The 18,232-nt window shown below is 40.9% G+C and overlaps 3 protein-coding genes across 15 annotated transcripts in view; 2 read left to right on the top strand and 1 right to left on the bottom strand.

The window, feature by feature from the left end:
• Positions 1-244: 244 nt before the first annotated feature.
• On the top strand, positions 245-2,992 carry cenpv (centromere protein V). 4 transcript variants are annotated; one of them, XM_037120327.1, is made up of 6 exons: positions 263-953; positions 1,109-1,247; positions 1,330-1,426; positions 2,147-2,216; positions 2,305-2,419; positions 2,769-2,992. In XM_037120327.1, the coding sequence occupies exons 3-6, from the start codon at positions 1,335-1,337 to the stop codon at positions 2,915-2,917; spliced, it is 426 nt and encodes a 141-aa protein (XP_036976222.1). In that variant the 5' UTR covers positions 263-953; positions 1,109-1,247; positions 1,330-1,334; the 3' UTR covers positions 2,918-2,992. The 4 variants fall into 4 exon arrangements, with proteins under 4 accessions (XP_036976223.1, XP_036976222.1, XP_036976220.1 ...); XM_037120325.1 differs by having other exon boundaries at positions 1,106-1,247; XM_037120328.1 differs by lacking the exon at positions 1,109-1,247 and having other exon boundaries at positions 245-953.
• On the bottom strand, positions 2,933-18,201 carry pigl (phosphatidylinositol glycan anchor biosynthesis, class L). Of its 3 annotated transcripts, none has more exons than XM_037120324.1 (7): positions 18,069-18,201; positions 15,691-15,790; positions 9,583-9,673; positions 8,067-8,134; positions 6,021-6,052; positions 4,569-4,724; positions 2,933-3,440 (listed from the first exon to the last, which is right to left on the bottom strand). In XM_037120324.1, the coding sequence occupies exons 1-7, from the start codon at positions 18,178-18,180 to the stop codon at positions 3,307-3,309; spliced, it is 693 nt and encodes a 230-aa protein (XP_036976219.1). In that variant the 5' UTR covers positions 18,181-18,201; the 3' UTR covers positions 2,933-3,306. The 3 variants fall into 3 exon arrangements, with proteins under 3 accessions (XP_036976219.1, XP_036976217.1, XP_036976218.1); XM_037120322.1 differs by lacking the exon at positions 18,069-18,201 and adding an exon at positions 17,180-17,478; XM_037120323.1 differs by lacking the exon at positions 18,069-18,201 and adding an exon at positions 17,180-17,477 and having other exon boundaries at positions 4,569-4,702.
• The window catches only part of ncor1 (nuclear receptor corepressor 1), a 51,226-nt gene continuing 51,063 nt past the window's right edge, over positions 18,070-18,232 (top strand). For 7 of the 8 annotated variants that reach the window (XM_037120311.1, XM_037120310.1, XM_037120307.1 and 4 more), the window contains exon 1: positions 18,070-18,202. The gene's annotated coding sequence lies outside the window, so the exon portion shown is untranslated. The remainder of the gene's footprint in view (positions 18,203-18,232) is intronic. The other variant, XM_037120304.1, reaches the window with a different exon arrangement.

Raw genomic sequence — 18,232 nt, 5'->3', positions numbered from 1 at the left:
TATTATTACCTCATTAATTTTGAGTTTGAATTTGTTCTACAAAACTATGCAGTGCTCTTCTAATTTAGGTTTCTTTACTGAAAGTACTGAAGGCATTATTTCAAATGATAGTGAAGTTGTTGCTGTGTGCTGGCACTTATCTCAATACTGCTTACCATGATAGACATACTGTCCTTAAAAGACACATTATGGCTGTTGAAGCATACATAGCCATAGCCTCCTTCATGTTGTTTGCTTGAGTTATTCTTCCCAAGGCATAATGATAAGTTATATGCATTGTCTACATCACAGGGCTTGATCCTTGTTCCATGAGCGTATGCGTAAGAATGCCTGGTATGAGCTGACGCCTAGGTGATACTGTTAAACAAAGAGTTTTCAACTGGTACAGCAAGTTTTTGTGTTATGTTCCTGGAGTGAAGTGACCAAGCTGATTTAAAACACAGATATCTGTATACCTTCATTACTGGCAGCTTCAAGTACAGACCAACTACTACTTCACTTCTCATTTTTGGCTCCCAATAAAATTACAGACAACTGTAAACTAAATGAAATCAAGTAGCATACGCTCAGATGTGGGTCTGTTGCCCACTTGGGTTCTATTTTGGGGTTATGGATATGATACAGCTTGGATAGTCCTAATTTATGTATTTAGGTCATAACATCCCCTTTACCCAGCCCTCCAGCACACTGTCATATGACACCCATCCCGTGATGCACCGTGCCAATGCTTTCCAACACAGAGCGTTTGGCTGAACTAGTTCAACCTCTGTGGAATGTGTTTGTGCAAATCTGCTGTACTTTGCCCTGCCTCTTGCTTGGAATGATTATGGTCTGACTCAAAGGGTTCCAGGAAAGGATATAGGCCCAGCTGAGTACTGCGGAGGCAGATTATCACATGAAATGAAAACGTCCACGGCTCGGGACAACAAACTTGGCGTTGCTTTTTCTTAGAGGTACTTGCTTACCTTTGAATTTGATCAACACATTCATTGACAACATCAACAGTTGTGAATGGGTCACATGCATAACTATCAGGGAAGTTTTTAATCTAACGTGTGACTCTTTATCAGTGATTGACTTTGACCAGGGCCATTGTTTCCTCTAGCAGGCTGACTGGAACTGTTTAGGTGGGACGTGTAGTTCCACGTCAACAGGTTTCAAAGCAAACACGTCATACCAGTTTTATCAGAACACCACTTCAGTGTTGGGTCCCTTGTTCCTTTTTTTGCTGACATCAAGTGACGGAAGTAAGGCTTCACATCCCATGCAATGCAAATATGAACAAACTGTGTGTATACATTATGATGGTTTGTTTTCCTCTTTTAACAGGCAGAATGGATCCTGTGAAACATACAGGCGGCTGCCACTGTGGAGCTGTTAGATTTGAAGTCTGGAGTTCCCCAGACCTCCATGTTTTCCATTGCAAGTATGGATATTAAATTCAATGATATCTTATCATTTTCTTAAACGTACTACAAGGAACCTTTAACTGGTTGTGAAACAGCCTCAATTTAATACTGATGTCTCAAAATGACCGAAGACCCTCAGACATGTATGATTTTGGATCTAAAAGTAATATGTAGTCTCCTGCCAAAAATATAATTCTATCACTGAATATACATTTACAAGTTTGAATAACTTCTGTTCATCCAAAAACTGTCATCGTGTCAGAGGTTTCAGAAAGTATTTTCTTGTACAGTAATAGTTAATAGTTCTCACCTCCCAAGTAGTTTATCATTTATATACAGTTATATGCAGGACTTGGCAGATGAATGGCAGAAAGAGTCACATGGTAATTGACTTTCCAAGGTCCCATATAGATCTTTATTTAATGGTATCACAAGGACCAAAAATAGGTGAAATGGTAACTGTGAGACAATTTAGCAGTTCCAGTGGAGGTTACCACCAGCATCTGGCAGTTCTAAAGGACATGACTTCCATTTTCCTCTATCACTGCTGAAGGCCATTAAGCTGCAATTATATCATATTGGTTGAGCCAGAATTAATTAGTGAAATTGAGATTTGTTAATTTTGCTCTTAACATTTGTGAGTGTCCTACCTTTATATCTTTGGGTATTCAGCTGTTGTTTTCATGTACACTTTTTTGCAAATCAATACAAACTGATTTATGCTCCTGTCTCTACAGCTGTAGCGTTTGCACAAAGAAACAAAACCATCATTTCATTGTTCCAAAAAATGCCTTCACGCTCCTGCAGGTACTCAAATTGAGCAAAAGACTTGATTCAATTTAACTTAAACATCACAAAACGATCAATCAAAACATTTTCTTTTTCCTCTTCCCAGGGGTCAGATAATTTGACCACGTACACGTTTAACACTCACGTTGCGAAACACACCTTCTGTAAAACCTGTGGAGTCCAAAGTTTCTACACCCCTCGCTCCAACCCTGATGGATATGGTATGACCTCTCAGTGCTGACACAACAGTCACATGATTCTTATGTGTTGTAAACTAATTTCATCATCCTGTCCTGTTTACTCCAAACTAAGTCGGTCGTGTTTACTCCAAACTAACCGACACGGTCTGCTCTTTCATGCCCTAGTTTTATGGTATTTGTTGAAAAACAGTAATGAAATACGTTAACAAGGGGACATTATTGGATAACCGTGATGAAACCACCCTTGAAATGTCATATTATGCATTTCTGAACATGTAAGGTCAAGTTGTAAATGTGCCCCAGACAAAGGGCTGTTTTGTTCATAAGCAAATCAATGAGCTGTCGTTTGTTGGTGTCGTTTTCTCCCCAGGTGTTGCTCCACACTGTCTGGATCCAGGCACCGTCCGCAGCGTCACTGTGGAGACGTTTTGTGGAGAGAAGTGGGAGGAGAGCATGCAGGCTCACAAGAGCATCAGAGACATGTCTGAACCTGCAGCAGACTCACAGCTGAGAGACTAAAGAACAACACTGTGATAGAAGAATCAAACCTTTTTTTTTTTAATCAGAAGTATACCACAAATACTCGACAGTATCTACAACAATCTTTGGAATTATAAGATGATAAGAAATTCAAACCCTAGTGTTGTTTTTATATACAGTGTAATGACCCAAAACAGTACAGATGTTTCTGTGCCAAAAGGACACAACACGCTTCCATTACTATATAGTTATTTATAGAAAGTGCTATTGAAAAAAATTGTTCAGGCTACTTCAGCCATTAAAGTACTGGAAGAACTGTGAACGAAAACACCTCATTGGATGCGTAAACAGAAACTCGATTCACAGGTTTCAAGTAGTTAGCCAGTGGGGACACCTAACAAGAGTACAACCAGTGCATATGGATGCGATCAGCCTAATAGATCTTCAGGTTCTTTGGTCCTTGTGGGACGATTTGGAACGTGTTTACGAACATGTACCGAGAGAAGGCGATGTAGAGGTGACGAAACCACAGGAGTTGCGTGCGATGGCAAAACATGGCTTCCTGAAAAGAGGAGAGGGTTGTTCAGGAGGTCAGACAAGCCATAACATGTCATGTCACAGCCATCAGTGCTGAAAGTGTGATGCTTAAAAAATGTATGTATTGCTTTATAGAGTATAAGCTTGATGAGACATACTGTATACTTCTCATTTTGCTGCAGAGGTTAGATGTTAGTATTTACAAACACTTAAGTAGTTTTTTCAGGTATCTGTACAATAATTGAGCATTTTTTCCCCCCGCAACTTTTTACTTTTACTCCCCAAGTTTTGACACAAATATCTGTACTTCTTGTTACTAAAGTTTTAAAAGGGCTCTGCACAGTTTTGGAGAAGAAATTCATACGCAGAATTTCAACACTTACAATATTAATGAGGTAATAATACAAACCCACAACTAAACAAACAAGCTGTTCCCAGAGGAAAATAAGGTCCCACAGAACACTGTTTGAAGCTAAAAAGGTGGCAGAGTCCGACAAATATAAACAAAGTAAAATAGTATGAAGCCGTGTTTGTGCAAAAAACAAAGAACAAAACAAAAGAAAATCAGTCAATAAAGATCTTTCTCTTCTAAATAAAAGTTATTCCCTAAAGTGCACCTTTAATGCATTTGAGAGTCGAATCATTGATAATAGATTATTTAAAACCAACCTAAAGTGTCGGTATTTCACGTCCTGGGAGAGACACAACAATCAACTATCACTGTTTTGTGTTTACGAACAACTTGGACAAATCCCTCTGAGTATATCTTTAAGTTTAACAGTCTTTGAATTAAATTCATATGACCCCAGGTTCAGTTAGTTTTTCAAAGAAATGGCCTGTAGGAATGTCCTTCAGATGGGTACTTTTTACTGTCATACGTTGAGTACATTTCAAAGCAGGGACTTTCTTACTTACTGAAAGTACCTGCTGCATCAGTACAGTACAGTTTTCTGAACGGGAGTGAAGAATGAGTGTACTTTTGTCGCCTTTGCTCTGCTGTAGCGTTTCTTTTTCCAAACTTTGTCCCTGCTCTTGCGCTCTCAGCACATATACTGTACATGCCCTTGTTAAGAGGTGCTAAAAAAACATGTGCACTTCCTTATAGTAGCCAGCGACACGTCTCTGCCAACGAAGTGTCTATTTTGAGGCTTACTTTGGCTTGCCTGTAGCCCCGTGAGCCTGTAGTGCAGAAGAGACATGAGGGCAGCAGCCAGCTGAGGGGGAGCTCCAGGAAGGAGATGTACTTCCTGAGGAGGCCGACAGTTACCAGGGAGAGCAAACAGCAGTCTGAGGGAGAACAGACACAGACCTAGTTAGCTGTTAATATGTTAAACACTTACGACAGCAGCAGACTGTCAACCAGGTTATTCTCGAACAGTGTAACGCGGCTTCATTTTCACACTTAGACTGTTGACAGGAAATCTTAGAAAAACTGGATAACCCCCTACGAAGACATTAGAACTACAACCTTTCACATGCAGTGGGAGGTTGCAGGGCACACGAGGCTTTAAGCAGTTAGGAATGAGTACAGTCTTGCTCTACAGCCAGGTGAGGAGGCTTATACAATCACGTTGGGCCTAATTCTCTGCCGCCTCCTCTCCTGGAGGCTACAGTAAGAGCGGTCGATCAGGTGATAAATAACCAAAGAGCATGATTAATGACGCACCGGCTGTTTTTATGATTGCTCACTGCACCCATGGAGGGCAAGGCCGACCGGAGTTATTTTGTCCTAGATAAAGTACTGTGGCCTGGAGGCTGGGATGAAAATGTCTTCCTGCCATTCAACAGCAAAGTGCAACCGCTGAGATCTCAGAGATGATTAACCGTACGGGCCTGCTGTGCTCGTTTCTTATCAAGCCGTCTGCTCGAACATTGATGTGGTTGCGCCCTGTGGGCCTCAGTGTTTACCAGACCAGCAAAGTAATGAGCTCCGAGCCTGTCGGAACAGGTCGCTCCCTCTCTGTCCTACTTTTCCTTTCCCATTCTGTTGAAGAAGGAATTTTGTAACTGAAAGTAAAAATGAAGTCTATGTAGGTTGAAATTAAAAAAACAAATGTGGAGACATTTTGCCTGGACAGCAAAGATGTCAAGACAGGTTTGAACATCTGCCAGTGTCACAGAGAATTAAACAAATGAGAAAAGGTTTGACAACCAAACATTTGTGTATTGTTGATGTTTCGGATATCCAACTGGCCTCATGCTGCCACCAGCAGACCAAACTGTATAGAGGTGTAACATGTGGCCCCTATGAACAGGAGAGGGCGCTATACATTAACAAAACGGTGTTCACAGGACTTTCTGGGGTTCTAAATGTGCAAAGTACAGATCAGAGAGGCGCTGCTTCTCTTGTAAATTTCTGCTTTGTCTAATTGTGAAGCAGTCTGTAAATTCAGTTTCATCCGCTACTCCAAGCTTAATAATTAATATAACTTTTGTCTGGTCACTTCTACCCAGTGTTATCATCATACTTCACATGTGGTGAGGGGTCTTTCTATTAAAACAACTTGCTCGAGGTTTTTTGTTTAACAGACAACCTTTATAAGTGTTACAAGTGATACTTTGTTCACACGTTTGAAACATTTTTAATCTATTCTATCCAACCTACCATCGGGTACTTGTCCACTGGAACCGAGATGGCTGTAAGAGGAGAAAAAAAAAAACAATGTTAGGCACCGTAAAAAATAGCTAAAGTTAAATTGTAATGATACTCTTACTAATAATATTAACACTCATATTACATAGTTATATCATCTAATATTTTTGATATCTTGTTATTGTGATATGGCATAAGTATTGTGTTTTCCTGGTTTAAAGGCTGCATTACAGCAAAGAGATGTACATTTCTGAAAAGATTTTATTTCACTGCTCTAAGACTTGCCTTTACCCCTCTAGTCAGTATATCCATATTACTGATGATTACTTGTGTTAAAGGACCATCTGATCCAAAAATGAAATACTTTGTTGTTGGCTACTCACTCCCACGCTGATTGAAAGTCAGCTGAATTTTCATAGTCCACATAACATTTCTGGAGCTTCACAGCAAAACAGCATTGCAGCATTCTCCCAAACAGTTGATGGAGATGGGGCATTTTTTACCCGTTAAAAAAAACCTGTAAGAGAATCTAGCCTCAAGATCACAAACTGATGTGAGAAGGTGTTATCAACACCCCTTTTCTGGCCAAAATCTTCACTGTAGCAGCTCAGCTAATGGGGTATAAAAAATGTCTTTTTAAAAATCAATTTTGGATCGTTGTGCTAGTGGTTTGAAGACATTTTATGTTTATATTTTGTTTTTTTTTCTCCCATTTACGAGCGGGTCCACATCTAACTTCAGTTGTTCAGGTGAACGCTGCACTGTTGTTTTGCTGTGAAGCTCCAGAAATGTGTTGTTCACTTAGACACCTGCCTTTTTGTGGCCATGGGAGCCGAGTAAATAATGACTGAATTTTTTGGGTGAACTTTGCCTTTAATATTTTCTGAAACTACCCTGTTTTAATATTGAGTATTTTAGACAAAAATATTGTGATATAGCTTTTTTTTAAAAAATTTTCTTGAGTATTTCTTTGGGCCTTTGAATGGCTTTATTAATAGAACAGCTCAGAGAGGTGACAGGAAGCAACGAACCCTGGGACACTGCAGCGAGGAGAAATATAGTGTATATTGCTATATATCGCAATATAGCCTGAAAACATTACAAATTATCTTAAGTCCCTGGTTACAACACAAAACTGCAAAGAGGGATTGTAAGCCCACAGCAAAGACCTTGGAGTAATGCTGCCAAGCTACTGCAATGTCATTTACTGCCTGTGTTTCATGTGATGTTGTTGAGTTTTGGAGAGTTTTTTTCTTTCCTGGGTTGCAAAAACACAATTTCATAGAACACTTCAAGTCTTGGTGGGAGCATAGTCAAGTTCTCCTTTCAAAGTTGAATTTCAATGTGCAATAGCTGTGAACATGTTGACAAAAACAAGCCACCGAGCTTCTGAGCACTGTGGAAACTAGTGCACAGCCCCTCTGGGTTCCAGCCTAATGGGAATCATGAGATGTGATTTGGAGAGCTCACATCTTATCAACAGATGAGGCCCACAGACTGACAGAGAGCCATATAGGCTCAGTGAGGGAAAAGGCCATGACTAAAACGGCACACAATTAAGGCATCGGCGCAACACAGGGACAGCAAAGTACACTTCAGAGTGCAAAACACTTTTTTTCCCCCCCTAACCAACAGTCTGATGCAACTTGCTTGGTTGGCCTCTCCAAACCAGAGCTGCCCTCCCACCTCACCACTTCAGGGACAGGATTTACTGCTGCTCTCTGGGAGCGAAGCCGAGTGCCTCTGAGGACTCTGTTTGGATGACCTCTCAGCTATGTAACAGACCAATTCTGAAAAACATGCTGTGAGTGTGAGTGTGTGTGTGTATGTGTTTGTGTGTTTATGTGTGTGCATCTTTGTGGGGAAACATTTGGAGAGATTGATGTTGATGCAAGTCTAAATGCTCTGCATTTTCCTAGACGGTGTTTTACGACTGTGGAGTGGGCGTATTTCTGTGTGCATGTGTAAGCCACATTATGTCCCCGAGGATGGCGTCTTTAAGTTGAGGGATTAAAAAAAAACAACTAAATATCAAAGCCTTAAAAGTTCAGTGAGTACCTGACAGCTTTATGGATGGCTATGTGATTGGCATGGCCGCTCACTCCTCTTCCATCGAAGGTCAGCACCTGAAACAACAAAATATCTCACTGTGTGGGTGTAAAGCCAGAATCTGGGTATCTAAAAGTGAATTCAAATAAACGGAGGCAAAGACAGAGGGAGAGATTTTTCTTGGTTTGGTGGACGGGTTTCTGTGTCTGACTGTGGAGCTGCTTGGCAGCTGACAACTGATATTTAAAAACCTTTTTCTGTTTGCATGCTTGCACACCAGAGGAAGCAAGTGAAAAAAAAAAATCAGGTCAAAGGGAAAGAAAAAGTGCTTGACTAAAGATTTGGCATTTGCTGTGCTCAGACGTATTCTACCATGACTTGGACTTCGCAATCAACATAAATGAACCATAAGCTCTTTTGGAGGTTTGTTTATGGAAAAGCCAGGGACTGTCAAGCTGTCTGTATTTTACAGTTTAGGGCTGCACAAATGACTTTCAGTATCGATTAATTTGCCTATCATTTATATGAATAATTGTTTAGTCTATAATATTTTGAACTTGGAAAAAAAAATGCTCATCACATTTTCTAGAGCCCAAAAGGACATTGTCAAGTTGCTTCTCTAGTCCAACACACAGCCCAGATCACAAAGACTCCTCACTGAATGTCATACTGAAAAAAAGAAAAGAAAAAGAGAAACAAATCATCACATTGAAGGAGCTGGGACCAGCAAATGTTTGGAATTTTTTTCTTGAAAATGAAGCGAAAGAGTCTGTAACAAATTTTCTTTTGATTGGTTCATCGTTTAATTCACCAAGCAGGGAAAGTGAACGGCTTTTTACATCTAAATGTGCGTCTATGCTGCATGTGTGCTTCAGGGATGGTGTTAATGTGTGACTGATGTGTTTCTCGTTCCTGCCTTTTTGGTCTAGAGGCATTTTTCGCTGCACAGCCTGACAGGATGGGAGGAGACCGTGTTTGTTTGTCTCCTTGATAACAAAAAGAGTTTGCAACTACAGGACAGAAGAACCCAGATGTGCAGATGCGTGTTCATCTTCCCTAAAGAACTCCCCCCCCCCACTGCGGTACTTTGTTTGTCAGGGTATTTGTCTATTTGTTGAGAGCGGACCGGATGAAAATTCTTTGATTCTAAATTTGCCTCATTCCCGTTGGCTAATAGTGCAGAACAACACCGGGGCAGATAAGGATCTCTGTGTAAACAAAGAAATTGAATCCAAACCTTCTGCTGCGGCAGAGGCCATTTCCCCTCGATTTAAGGGAGGCTCAAAGTACAGTCGGAGGAGGAAAACAGACAGCTGCGGCTGACAGGATTATTTTACAGACCACAGTGAAACTGGGATAACGAGCTAGAGAGCTGTGGTGCCAAAACATATGCTAAAGAGCAAACAAAACAATACATGGGTTTCGTACACACAATGGCAGGGAAACTGTGTGTTAACATTAAACAGGAAATGACAGAAAAGCCACGGCTTTGAGAGGAAAGAATTTAGCGCAGAGCTGACATTACCATGTTGAAGGAGTGAGCTCTGATGTGCTTCACAATTACAGAAGAGACCAATGAGACACTCCATTCTGTTTTGGGATCATCCGGCAGTTTACTGCAAAGAAAGGGACAGTGATATTACAACAGGGTTTCACTGAGATACAAGAGTATGTCGTGCCTGCACACACAACATAACCATGCTAAATGTTTCTTAGGCCGTGCAATTTTATTCCTTCCCGAACACCAAGATTTGTGCACGGTGCAGATTTAACCCTGCGTTTGAAGAAAGGCTGTTGTGGAATGCAAACACGAGGGAGTGCTGATAGGAAGTCCGGGGGTGAGGGGTCAGAAGGCCCTTGGCATCATGTTCTTCTGAAACTACAGCCTAGAGACAACACCGCGCATACATCAAACATCACACTTGGCCAGCCCGAGCTCTTTGGCTACTAAACATGCATGGACTCCCTTTTTGGCAGAAATAATATCTGATTTTTTCCCCTCGGTTTAGAAAATATGAGCATTGCTTTTTATGGTTGTTCAACGTTCCCCTGGAACTCAACAGAAACCGGCCACAAAAAATAAAGAGAAGAGTACTTAAAAAAAACTACTCAGGCTGACTCAGATATGAGCTGGGTCAACGCAGTTCACATAAAAGTCCCGAGGGTTGCATTTGAAGTGGAGTGGATTCAGTTTGTGTTCCAGTCATTATTTCTCTGCAGTATATTGATCAAAAAGCACACAAACAAACAAAACAAAAGAACCCTGAAAAGAGAGTTTGAATCAACCAACCTGTGGGGGTCTTGATTCAAGCCGATAAGCAGAGAGATCAATGACATGTTGTTGCACACATGGGGGGGCGGCGCATGTGCATGTATATATAAGTGCACATGGGGTAGGTGTGGGGGTGTGTCAACAGTTGCTCCCCCCCCCCGTCGTTGCAAACAATGAGCCAGGACAGTTGAGCTGGTAGAGGGAAGTGATGGATTAGGCCACAAATCTATTGGCTGCCACCGGTGTGAGGGTCAGGCTTTGGTGTAAAGCGTGGAGGGGTGGGGGTCGGCTGTGTCACAGGGAGGCGGGGCAGATGGATGGGAGTTCAGAGATAGTTTAAAACTGTCTGTCATCGTCATAAGGCCTGTGTGTGTGTGTGTGTGTGTGTGTGTCCATGCCATTTTTATTTAAGTGGGGTGGCCTGTGAAATGGAACCTTGTGTAAATCTTATGCGGCATTTCACATATGTAACCAATGTAAAATGCTACATGCTTCACATGGATGAAACACATGCCTATCTTTTAGTAACCGCTTTATACAGAAAGCTAATACATAAAAGTAGAGGATTTTGCTAGACTTTGTACCAACACATTTGTGCATATCTGTTTTTTATTGTTGCATTTATTCATTAGTTATTTTAGACATTTTGTCCTCCAGCTTGAAAACCGCAGCTAAGCACAAGCCTGCTATGAGCGGGTGAAAACAAAAAAAAAAACAGAAAAGAAAAATGAACAACAGACATAAGACACCTGACCTTTCTCAAGCAGGATGCAGGCTGAATGTCAGCTTCACCATGGCAACGGTGCAAAATGTCCTAAAGTAACCTCCACAGCTCCCCCTTTTGTAGTTTTGCATGTGGATGTCTAATTGCTTGCAGGCATCTGTATGCAGTGGTTGAACTTTGGCCCAGTAAGGGGATTCTGTGTGTGTGTGTGTGTGTGTGTGTGTGTGCGTGCACGTGCGCATGCACTTGTCGGAGAGGGCTTGTTTAGTCTGGTCACATGGACCACAGGCCTGCGAAACTGCCAGACTTCTGTCCACACAGTCAGATTATATGTCCTGCTGGGAACGGCTGAGATGCCACTACAAACTGACAGTCCGCCCACAATATCCCACCGTAATAAGGCAGTTACAACTACAGTTACAACACCAATACAAACGGCGATTTGGAGACATTTGTGGTTGCAGGTTTTGCCAATATTCACTCATGTCGAGATAATAAAACGGTCATGAAAACAACCATGGAAATAATGCTGTAAACCATGGAAATAATGATGTTGTTTTGAAAGTAAGTTGTGCAGAAAAAAAGAAATACTGAACATGACAACATCGCAGTTTGTTGCTGGCTGCAGGACTCGGTGAAATGGCAAAAGCATCTGTTTGACTATGCAGAGGCCACTGTGTGCTGGTGACAAATGTATCTGGGATGAAAAGCACAGCCAGAGGTCAGTGGCAAGGCTGGAACATCTCTCTACTATTTACCGCGCCCGGCCATGTGCTTATAAAACAGCCAGGTCTATTTTTACTTCTGATCAATGTATATTTAAACCTTGTGTGGGGATCGGGCGTTACAGAGTATGCCGCTTTTCTGAACTGAACTGAGCTCGTTGTATTGACGCATACAGAGAGTTATACGAATCCAATGAAAAATTAGAGCTTTCAGTTTTTGATTGTCTCCTGAGAAAAGACTTAGTAAATATGAAGTATGTTATCACGATTGTGTGAGAACGGGGCGTTGTTTCACTTCAGTCCGGTGGATAGTGTAATGAAGGTGGATGGATTTGTGCAGTGAGCAGCTATAATCGAGTACAGGGAGCAGACAGAGGTCAAGCCAGTGCAAGTGCAGAGGCAGCAGAGCGTGCTCAGATCGAGCTTGATCACAAAGGCCCCAAAATGCACTGGGGCCCCAGATACTGTCAACACAGCTGTCCTATTCAGTGAGCATTAAAGGGAAAATCCTATTTTAAAGCAGAATTCACGTGTTATTCCATAGGCTATGGTTGCGGGTGAGCATGTCTCACCTATATCTGCCATCATTAAACATAACCTGCACCGTGCACTACACTCAAGTTGTGACTTTAGCTTGAACCCAATGGATGCAGTACATCACACGATCCTGAATGAATGGGATGATTTTTGCTCAGTTCTAATACAGTTTTACCGAGTTGGACAATAACTTGGTATCAGTCCACTTGTATGATGATAATAATTCAAATTTGTGTTTACATTCAGTTTTACTCCTGACAGAACAAAACATAAAATGGCTCCATACAGCCTGTATTGGCTTGTAATCCCAGTCTCCAGTGGCCCCATGATTTCAAATGTATCATTTATACCTTTTAAGCCAAAATCTTCACCTCACTGTTTTAGTTTTACTTTTTTGTCCCCATCTACTTCAGTTATTTAGGAAAACGGTGCAGAAATGGTTTGTGGACTACAAGACTTCACATGACTTGCCTTTAGCATGAGGCGGACTCCACGAGACCTATATCACTAACGGTCTTAACAGAATATGCTTTCAGAAACACATTCAGTTCAACCGAGACAGGATTTAAAGTGTCATTGCAAGACCACATTACTCACTAACATGGACTTTTATCTGAAAAACTGAAAGTGAAATGTCATAGCTGACATCCAAAGTCATAGCACACTTCCTGGCTTGACTTACAACCCAGGGGCAAACAACTTAAGCACACAAACTCTGAGAATCCACTCCAGGGTTTTGTCCCCTTGACAGCATCACATGAAAATCCCAGTTCTTCTGCCACGGTGCTAATTTTTAAAGCTAGTGAGTTTGTTTAGGATTCAACATAATCTTTGATGAAAGCTTTTTGAATGCTTGATAGTATAGTGGGGGGATCAGCACTGCTACAGCACTACTATATTATAGCTACGCTCACCTCCAGTCATCCATGTCTAACCCACCATCCATCTGAACGCTGCATGAGTTTGTCTGAAAACCATACAAACTGATTTACTAGTGATGCTCACTTCTTTAATAAGGACGGATACAAACACCTCTGTTAACACATGAAAGTTCAACTGCACCACAAACTACAGCCTCCAGTTTAAATTAAAAAAAAAAACTGATCATTTTAAAATTACTGCAGGTAGGAGGGATTCGCAGTACTGTTAAACTAGACAGCAGGACTGTAACTGCTCGCATCAAACTGACAAAACAGAGCATTTGTTTCTGATCAGATTTTCTAGTTCCTATTCTCTGAGGACTTTATCCTTGCATCTTTTCTTTCTCAGTGCAGAATAAAATGACCAGTGAGAAAAACAGGGAGAGCTTCAGTCAAGGATGTACATCTGCACATACTTGGGCAGCGAAGGTTAAGAGCAAAGCCAAACTGCGGCTAGCCATGTACAGACGCACAAGGAGAAAAACAGTTTGGACTGACCTACATTAGCAGTGCTCAGAGCATTGCCAAAATGTATCCCACAGTCCTTGGCAGTTGGCTTCAGCAGACATGGACAAGAGGAGGAGGAGGAGGAGGAGGAGGAGGAGGCGGGGGGAAGAGGGGTGGAACAGGGAGAGAGAGAGCTTGGTTGTGAGAAGGCAGGGCTGGGGGCTCTCAAAGTGCTGATTAGGTGTGTGTTTTGGGCAAACAACAGAATACACAGAAAGGGAAAACGGGCTACACTCCAGTTCAGCAGAAGTGCAGACAGTACTGAGATCAAAGTTCAGCTATATTCTGTGTGCACAGGATGATAAAACTGGGAAGTCTGTGTGTGTGTGTGTGTGTGTGTACAACAACACACACACACACACCCTAACAATGTTCTCTAGGGCAGACAACCTGGGCAGGCTGCCAGCTTGTTACTGTGAGTTCCAGGTTAGTGCCAGAGTTCATGCAGCTCTCCTGGTGAGCCAACATGTAGAGACTCACATGTAGGCAGCCCCGCGGTTCCTAGAAACTCCAAACATTTTCAAGGAAAGCTGCGGAGTTGATCCAAAGGAGAGAAAAAATCCCCCTCTTCAACATCACCTTTTACTGCTGCTTTCTCTGTAACTTGACCTTGCCAAGAGCCAGAGCCTGGAGACTGAGAGTCTTACAGCTGCAGCATCAAACAAAAATATAGGAGAAAACAGACAAAGTGGAGCGACGTCCACAAGAATTTGGACAACAATGCAGTTTGAAGTTCTGGTCCCCAGATCTGCCCAATGATTTGAATGGGAATTGACGTTTATGAGGGAAATCTGTTTTAACTTGGAGGGCATTCAAAACCACACTGAAAGAGAGTTAGCTGTTTCTCTATGTCATGTATGGTATTTATGGAGACAAATATACCTATTCTTAATACAGTAAAGTCATACATTTTCATCATTTTCTTTCAAAAATCCATATTATGTACGTCCATACTGCTCTAAGATGATTGAGAGCTAGCAAACAACGCCAGTTTTTTGTTTGAACTGTTCTTGCAACACTGCTGGAATGTGCAACTACTTTCTTTCCACTAATTTTCCCACAGAGCTCCTCCACAATTGGAGCAACAGGGAAGGAAGAAGAAGGACCCTTAATCCCCAAAAAGTTTCCAATTCAACAAACACTCACAACAAGTGAACTGACACTTTAGTTAATAGCCAAAATTGACTTAAAGTCAGTAGTTAACACTAACCCATTTCGGATTGAAGAGGAAAATATATTTCAATAAATGGGCGAGTAACACGCAAAAAAACAATGTCGATCAGCCCTTAAGCCATCCAAATTTCCACTGAGTTACTGATCCAGTGTGTTCTAACAGGTTGTCTACTCAGGGAAGAGAAAGATTATAGGCAAAATCCAATATATAAAAAAAGTTTAAATAAGTTATTAACAAAAAAAATATTTACTTTAATCATTACTCTTTTAACTTGCCTTTTTATACTTTTAGTGATTGATAAATAACTAGATATGTGGATGTATATTGTAGATAGATGGTTAGATCGAAAGATTGATGTCAGTTTGGAATTATAAAGCTTTTAAGGGACTCCATGTGTGTCCCCCATTGCTGACCTATCACTGCCTGAGGTCCAATCATTTATTTCCCCTGTGACACGGAGCTAATACATCAGGCCAGGCTAGATCGGCTCTGTTGTAGTGAGAACAGATGGGTGTGATTTGTGGTCAACTTTCTAACTGTTCTGATAGACACTGGGTGGCTGGGAGGAGACTAATGGCCTCCAACAGGCAGACGTGTTGAGCTGAGATCCGAGTCCTTAAAACAAGGCAGCATAAGTATATAGTATAGTACGGTTTTGAATCACATTTTCAATCTGCAAAGGACAAGTACAGTGCATACATGTTTCACACACAAATAAGAATATTCAACATGGCAAATTCTAAACAAGCTAGAAGACTGAGGATGGCTGCTTACTTATGGTCCACTATGGTGACTCTGGAGCCTGGTATCCCCAACACGGCACAGCTGTTGAGAAGTTCTTGTTTACGCTGAGCTCCTTGATGGTAGTAGTTTCCTGGGTAATATAAACAAATTTGGCTATAGATGCACCGTAACAGAAGGAAAATCTAAATAAAAGTCTAAATTCTGTTAGCAGATTCTGTCTAATTCCCCCAAATCTAGAAACTGAGTGTTTCACTGTAGAGTACAAGGTAGCTAAATTTGATTTTTATGTAATTTTGAATTTTATCTTTACTTATTATGTGTATTGTATTGTCTTGCTTTGCTGAACCGTGGTTGTTTTTTTTCCTGGTATTTGTGCTTAGTGTAATATGTTTGTAATACTGTTTTGCTTGCTTTCTTCTTGTTTGGCTATTATTTGAGGAGCATTGTAAGAGAACTAGAATGGAAATGAGCCTTTGACTTTATTGTGTTTTCCTTCCCACTGATTTTTAATGCATGTATTGACGACAGTGTCTTCTCTGTTTTGTAATGATGAAATACATTCCTTCATTGTTTTTTAGTTTAGCTGTGTAATAAAAAATAGTCCTCTAAAATCAGTTAGGTTGGATAAGAATGAAATACAGCATTGTACAGACTAAAAACATGTTTAATTTATGTTTTTAGTCGTTTTTACCAATACTACAAGCAAAGTCACCTTTTGGACATTGAGTAGTTTGGGTAACAAAAGATGATAGCATTTCTTCCTAAAGACATCCCTCAGTTGTTGTTCACTTTAAGTTTTAAGATGACATGTCATCACAATGTTGAGCATAGAGCGAAAAGCTAGATGAGAATCTGTCTGCACCTCTCTTTCTTTGACTATTGTATTATATAATATAATATAATAACTAAATTATATTTGACATTAACATGATATCATTGCAAACTCGACTGGAAAGAAACAAGGCCAGATTTCCTAACTCTAACAATATCTGACAGCTTAAACTGATTAAGTCACTCAAAAATCAGAAATGAAAGACCAACAAACAACTTCCTGGATATCGTAGGCTGTTATTATGTGGACACAACATGGTATGGATTTAAATAGAAAAGGATTTCAGCTATCTTTGTTTCCAGTAGTCCCTTCTTAGCAACAATATTTTTCTTTTTTAATGAATAGTAAAAAAAGACAAAAAACTGTTGAGCGCACCTCATCTACCAGCATTACGCAGTTATTCAGTCAGACACAGTCGCACAGTATAGCATGCATGTGATGTTTTGCTCTGTGGTTGACAAGCAAAGCCACTGTTTTGGGAGAGCTGCTTTCTCACTTTCACCTAAAAGACCATCACACTTCTATGCTTTGTTTACAATATTCAGTAAAATCTAACCGGTGAACTATGAAATGTAAACAAGCTAACGTTAGTTAGCAGCAAGCCACATGATCAACACCTATCTCTCTGAAACCTGACACTGAATTCTTAACATTATTCACGCAAACAGTAGTATGCTGTAGCTTTACCTTCAGACAAACACAGCAAATGAACGCTGGCATTTAACTCAACGAGCCGTATGATCGTTGGCGCGAAGAACATACATTCATCATCCGGATGCGCAGTTACAATCAGAGCTCTGATATCTGCACCGTCTAGTTCTCTGCCAGGAGAGACGTGCAATACATGTTTCAACGACTTCACCAACGTGCGCCGGTGTCGATTGTAAATGCATTTTATCCAGACAAAATAGGATAAAACTATGAAGACAACCAGGTAAACACTCATTATTTTGACCGTTACCGTAAACAATCCGTGTAAAGACAAAGGTCTAACGTGCAAATGGTTCCACTTCTGCAAAAACATGCATTTCTTTCTGTTAGCTTGTATCTAACGTCACCCATCCTTATAGAATGCAATAAGTATCATAACTAAGTCCAAAAAAGCAATGGCTGCCTATTAGTAGTCCCATAACGGTGTGTTTTACTCACTTGGAGTCACCTTCGCTTTCTTGGTACATTTGAATATAAATCAACTTATTTGTGGAACAAAAACGCGAATAAGACACTAAATAAACTCCTGACTTATTTGAGTTAGGACCACCTTGAAAATGTATTAGAAAGTGTCATGAATCATGCCAAACTAGCTTTGCTGGAAAAGTAAAAATTACAAACACCACGAACATTACCGTGTTGGAGGGGACTATTTAGCTGTTGCACAGTATTATCCTTACAGATGCATAAAAATCCAAATTGGAAAAAAATACATATTAATCAAAAGAGTGAGATAACAATCCCACCCGTTGCTCAAATCGGTCGATTATGGTTTTCTTTGTAGGTGAAACTTGTAGAGGAGCACTACTACCCTGTGGATCCAACCGAGTAGGGACAATTTATTTTACCCTGTCAGGATACCGACCGACAAATGCGGCGCAGCCTTCAGTCTGCCTAGTCGTCCACAGCTCACGTCCCGCGGATTTACAATCAACAATTGACATACAATTCTGCCTTGGGATACCTTTCTCTCCCATCGGTATATTTTCTAAATATGAGGTGAGTGCATATCGCTTATATGCAGCAAAG

This window comes from Acanthopagrus latus, chromosome 13, assembly GCF_904848185.1.
Source record: "Acanthopagrus latus isolate v.2019 chromosome 13, fAcaLat1.1, whole genome shotgun sequence".
In the NCBI taxonomy this organism is placed as follows: Eukaryota; Metazoa; Chordata; class Actinopteri; order Spariformes; family Sparidae; genus Acanthopagrus; species Acanthopagrus latus.
This window is presented reverse-complemented; position numbering and strand designations above follow the sequence as displayed.

What these genes read in the sequence shown, in the direction of transcription:
- cenpv (XM_037120328.1), top strand. Translation starts at nt 1,335, where the DNA reads ATGGATCCTGTGAAACATACAGGCGGCTGCCACTGTGGAGCTGTTAGA. An exon ending in CTCCATGTTTTCCATTGCAA is followed by an intron (nt 1,427 to 2,146) that starts GTATGGATATTA and finishes CTGTCTCTACAG; the next exon opens with CTGTAGCGTTTGCACAAAGA. An exon ending in CTCCAACCCTGATGGATATG is followed by an intron (nt 2,420 to 2,768) that starts GTATGACCTCTC and finishes TTTTCTCCCCAG; the next exon opens with GTGTTGCTCCACACTGTCTG.
- pigl (XM_037120322.1), bottom strand. Translation starts at nt 17,438, where the DNA reads ATGAGTGTTTACCTGGTTGTCTTCATAGTTTTATCCTATTTTGTCTGG. An exon ending in TTTGCTGTGTTTGTCTGAAG is followed by an intron (nt 15,791 to 17,179) that starts GTAAAGCTACAG and finishes TATATTACCCAG; the next exon opens with GAAACTACTACCATCAAGGA. An exon ending in GAGCTCACTCCTTCAACATG is followed by an intron (nt 8,135 to 9,582) that starts GTAATGTCAGCT and finishes TTGTTGTTTCAG; the next exon opens with GTGCTGACCTTCGATGGAAG.